Source organism: Tupaia chinensis, unplaced genomic scaffold (assembly GCF_000334495.1).
Source record: "Tupaia chinensis unplaced genomic scaffold, TupChi_1.0 Scaffold000086_1, whole genome shotgun sequence".
Taxonomy (NCBI): domain Eukaryota; kingdom Metazoa; phylum Chordata; class Mammalia; order Scandentia; family Tupaiidae; genus Tupaia; species Tupaia belangeri.
Genome location: NW_006159548.1, coordinates 2,201,980 through 2,206,026, shown reverse-complemented (window position 1 = coordinate 2,206,026; position 4,047 = coordinate 2,201,980). Strand labels below are relative to the sequence as shown.

At 37.2% G+C, this 4,047-nt stretch overlaps 1 protein-coding gene across 2 annotated transcripts in view; it reads left to right on the top strand.

Moving 5' to 3' along the window:
- The window catches only part of ADAMTS3 (ADAM metallopeptidase with thrombospondin type 1 motif 3), a 294,220-nt gene that overhangs the window by 277,439 nt on the left and 12,734 nt on the right, over positions 1-4,047 (top strand). For both annotated transcript variants that reach the window (XM_027769729.1, XM_006142907.3), the window contains exon 19: positions 786-918. In XM_027769729.1, the coding sequence (XP_027625530.1) occupies positions 786-918 (133 nt within the window). The remainder of the gene's footprint in view (positions 1-785; positions 919-4,047) is intronic.

Genomic DNA, 4,047 nt, shown 5'->3' with positions numbered 1-4,047 from the left:
ATTATATATATATATATATATATATATATATATATATATATACACACACACACACACATATATAATGTTTCTATCTGTGTGTGTGTGTATAATTTTTTTTAGCAATTTCAAAGTTGGTTGTTGTGAGACATCCTTGTAAACTCCCTTTGAGCAAACACTTGTCTATCACTCAGGTATTTCAAAATCTGATCCTTTCCTTGTTCTCACATTCTTCACACATGATTCTTCAGCCCTCTAAAGTGACCTGAATTTTCTGTATTTCATGTTTTCTGCTTTTAGTATAATTTAGCTCATTAACTTTATGTGATAGTTTAAATTTAAGTTTAAATGAACTTCAAGTTTCTATTCAAGGAAATGCTGGCCATGTAAGCTTTCTCTGGCCTTCTTTAAGCTGTTAGAGACCTCTCCCTCTGTGTTTCTTTGGCGCCCTCTACAGTGAGTTATTCACATAGTTTAAAGTAATCCTGCTGTTAGGTATCATGATGGTGATTTTCATGTGTGTCTCTCACACTGGACCACATATTGGCAAAATCTAGTTCTTAACAAGTACATAGCTGCTTTTTAATAATTTCTAATACTTATTCAATGTAGACTCTGAGAAGATAAAGATTTCTGTTCATCTGATTTACTTCTGGGGTGTGGCACTTATTGCACTTTCTGCTTTGTATGCATTCAGTAAAAATGTTGGAATGAATGAACAAGAATATGAATGAATGAGTAAACAATCAAATATAAAATAGCATGAGTAAATAACTAAATACAAAGCCATTTATTTCCTTTTCCAGGTTTCCAGTACACGAAATACGGATGCCGAAGGAAAAGCGACAATAAAATGGTGCACCGCAGCTTCTGTGAGGCCAACAAGAAGCCAAAACCTATTAGACGAATGTGCAACATTCAGGAGTGTACACATCCACTGTAAGCACTAATTTAACTCTCATGGCCTGGGGTCAAAATAGAAGTTTAAATGTCTTTCTAGTTTTCACTTGATTTTTAAATAGTAAAATCATTTCATAAGAATCACGTGAAGCTATGGTTCTCTGCCTTTCACCATTGCCATGTTCCTCTGAAACAACTAGTACCAGCTGTTACATTTCTTTTGCTATTTTATAAGTACTTGTTTTCATCTCTCCCAGTAAAGTGTTTTTGCTTCTCTTCCTTGACTTCTGAGGAGACGAGGTTAGAAATTTAAGTATTGACTTTCTCCTGGGGAATGGAAGGAATTAACATTCTTTAATGACCCTTCTCCAAATGCATGTCCATTGCCTGCATTTCTTCCTTCTCCAGTATTTCCAAATGATAGAGTATACTTTTTAATGATATTAATAGTCAGGGTTTATATTATTTTAATGTATATCTCTCTCAAGAGCTATTACAGAGCATGCCCTGATTTGTTTCTTATAATCTTTTGATTTTTATGTGTTTGATTTTCTACTGCTTTTCACTAATTCATCCCCAAACTCTTCCTTGAAGATCAATCCTCTCTAAATAACAACTGCTCAAGTATCCTGTCACTTCACAGGGACAGAAGAGTTCTTAGACAACCAAGAATTCACTGTGTTCCGGGTCCAGCCTAGACTTCTACCCAGCTTTCATCCTGGGGTTTCTACTATCTTCCTAGGGATTTCCACAGCCTCTCTCTTGTAAGGGATCTCATGTTTCTCACCTTAGTTGTCATTTCATCTCTTGGTTCATTTGTTCATTCATTAAGGTATGTTCTATATTCCAGTAGCTTCATGAAAAAAGAAAAGTATACAACAGGCTAAGTATAAGATTATATAAGGATTCTTTCTTCTATTTTCACTCTTTACCATTTGGATATACACTTATACATACAATTCCTAATTATAATATATTTTCCCTCAGTATGTTGAAAAAGTTGTTCCATTACTTCCTAGACTTCAGTGTTGCTGCTAAAAGTCAATTTTTCTGAGTCTATAGATATGACCTTTACTTGTGACCTGATTTTATTTTATTATCTTTTAATGTTTGTAGGGATTTTGTTTTTGCTCCCAGGATCCTGAAATTTAGAGGAATGAAATTGCCTTGGTGGTCTTCTTTTCTAGTCCATTGTTCTATATAGTTGTAGACTTTAATAGCCCAATAACATCTGGATATATTTATGGGGTACACTATGTTTTTTTTGGACAATGTAAAATTATTAACTCAGGCTTATTAAAATCTGCTCAGCAATTTTGAAGTATCCATTATTATTCACTATAGTCAGCATGCTGTGCAATATATCTCAGAAATCTATTTCCCTGCCTGAAACTTGGAAATCATTGGTCAACATCTCCCCAAAGCCCCCTTAGAGCCATCCCAGTGTTGAGTAACCACCATTCTCTTTGCTTATACAACTGTGGCTTTCTTCCATTTCACAAGTAACTGAGATCATGTGGACTTCTCCTTCTGTGCCTAGTTCATTTTACATTGCATCATGTCCTCCAGGTTTATCCATTTTGTCACATTAACACTCAGACGTTAAAATATGAAACCCATGTTTAGGGCCAGTAGATGGCATAGTAGTTACATCACTGGACTATGACGTGGCCAACCACAGTTCAAGCCCTGGACCTGGTGACTTAAAAATCACACCAGGTACATGTGCATGCATACCCAAGATCCCAGGAGGAGAAGGGATTGCCACATGGCTATCTCCCCAGGGGCTGATTTCTCACTTGCCCTCTGACTATCTCCTTGGGGGTTGATTTCTCACTTGCCCTCTGGCTGTCTCTGTCTCTCTCTCCAGCAAGTGCATGCACCCTATGGCAAAAACCTCTATAAAAATATATATAAATAAAAAATGTGTGTGTGTGTGTGTGTGTGTGTGTGTGTGTGTGTATCTGGGAGCTTTCTTCTATTTTCCTTGAAAAAATTTTCTGTGTGTTTCAATGTTCTTTCTTTCTGTGGTGTTTGTAGTTCAGCTTTTCTCTCCTATTGTTTACTGTTTTATTGTCTGGATTCATTAATAGCTAACAGATTTGTTTTGTTCAAGTATTCCTTTCTCCAAACATTGGAGTCTTATTTCACAGATGCATTTTATCTCTTTTAGAATATCACTTTCTTTTTCATGCATTTTTATTATTTTTCTTTTTCCCCCGTCCTTCTCTTTCATCATTTGTGTTAGAATATTTCTGTGCCTATCCTTATCAGTCCATGCACATAAAAGAATAGTGTTTAAAGGACTGAGTGGAAGTTTGTTTCATAATCAGGACTTGTTAGCTGCTAGGCTTTATGATAGGGTGATCTGGCTCAGCCACCCCCTGAAAGACCCGTGATTAACTATTTAGACTTTTCATAAAAAACTATCAGATTTTATAGAGTAGAATCAATCTCTTGCCTAAGAGATATAAGCTTGGTTTCTAGCTGTTCTGGAAATTTTCTGTGCACTGGTGTCCAGTGGCTCTCTCTGGTGATCCCACAGAGGGATTTTTACCCAGCCCTCTGAATTCACTCCTGTTTCCTTCCCTCTTGATCACAACTGTTATACCCCTGTCAAAAGTCTGGTTCCCATTCTTGTGTCTTCTTTTGTGGTAGAGGAAGGGCACTCACCTTGTGGGCCTAAGGATCAGGAGGGCCTGACTGCTCGACTTTCCATAGGTTCTTCTGTTTTCAGCACTGATTTCACCCTCTCTGTCACAGCTCACATATCACCTGAGGCCATGCATCACTGCACATTCCTAAAGTCCTGCAAGTGCAAATCAGTTTGCTTAGCAGCTAACACTGCCAACGGTGTTGCTGTGGCTTCCTCTCCACTTTCTTTGCTTTTGTGGGTTTATAACATGTTTCTCCTTTATTATAATTCTGGGAAACTAGGGGAGGGAATAAAAGGTAACTAGGAAGTGTACTTCTCATGTAATATTTGTCTGCAAATAAGAGTCACTATTGAGGCCTTTAAAACTGAGGAAAATTCCTTAGTCTGGTTGCCACACTACGTGTTACTGGCAGTCTGACTAGGTAGGGCAGTCTTGACCATGAATACCAGAGATTACTAAGGTTTTAGCATGATTATGTTTTCATGCCTCATATGTGTGAGAAGAATAGAGG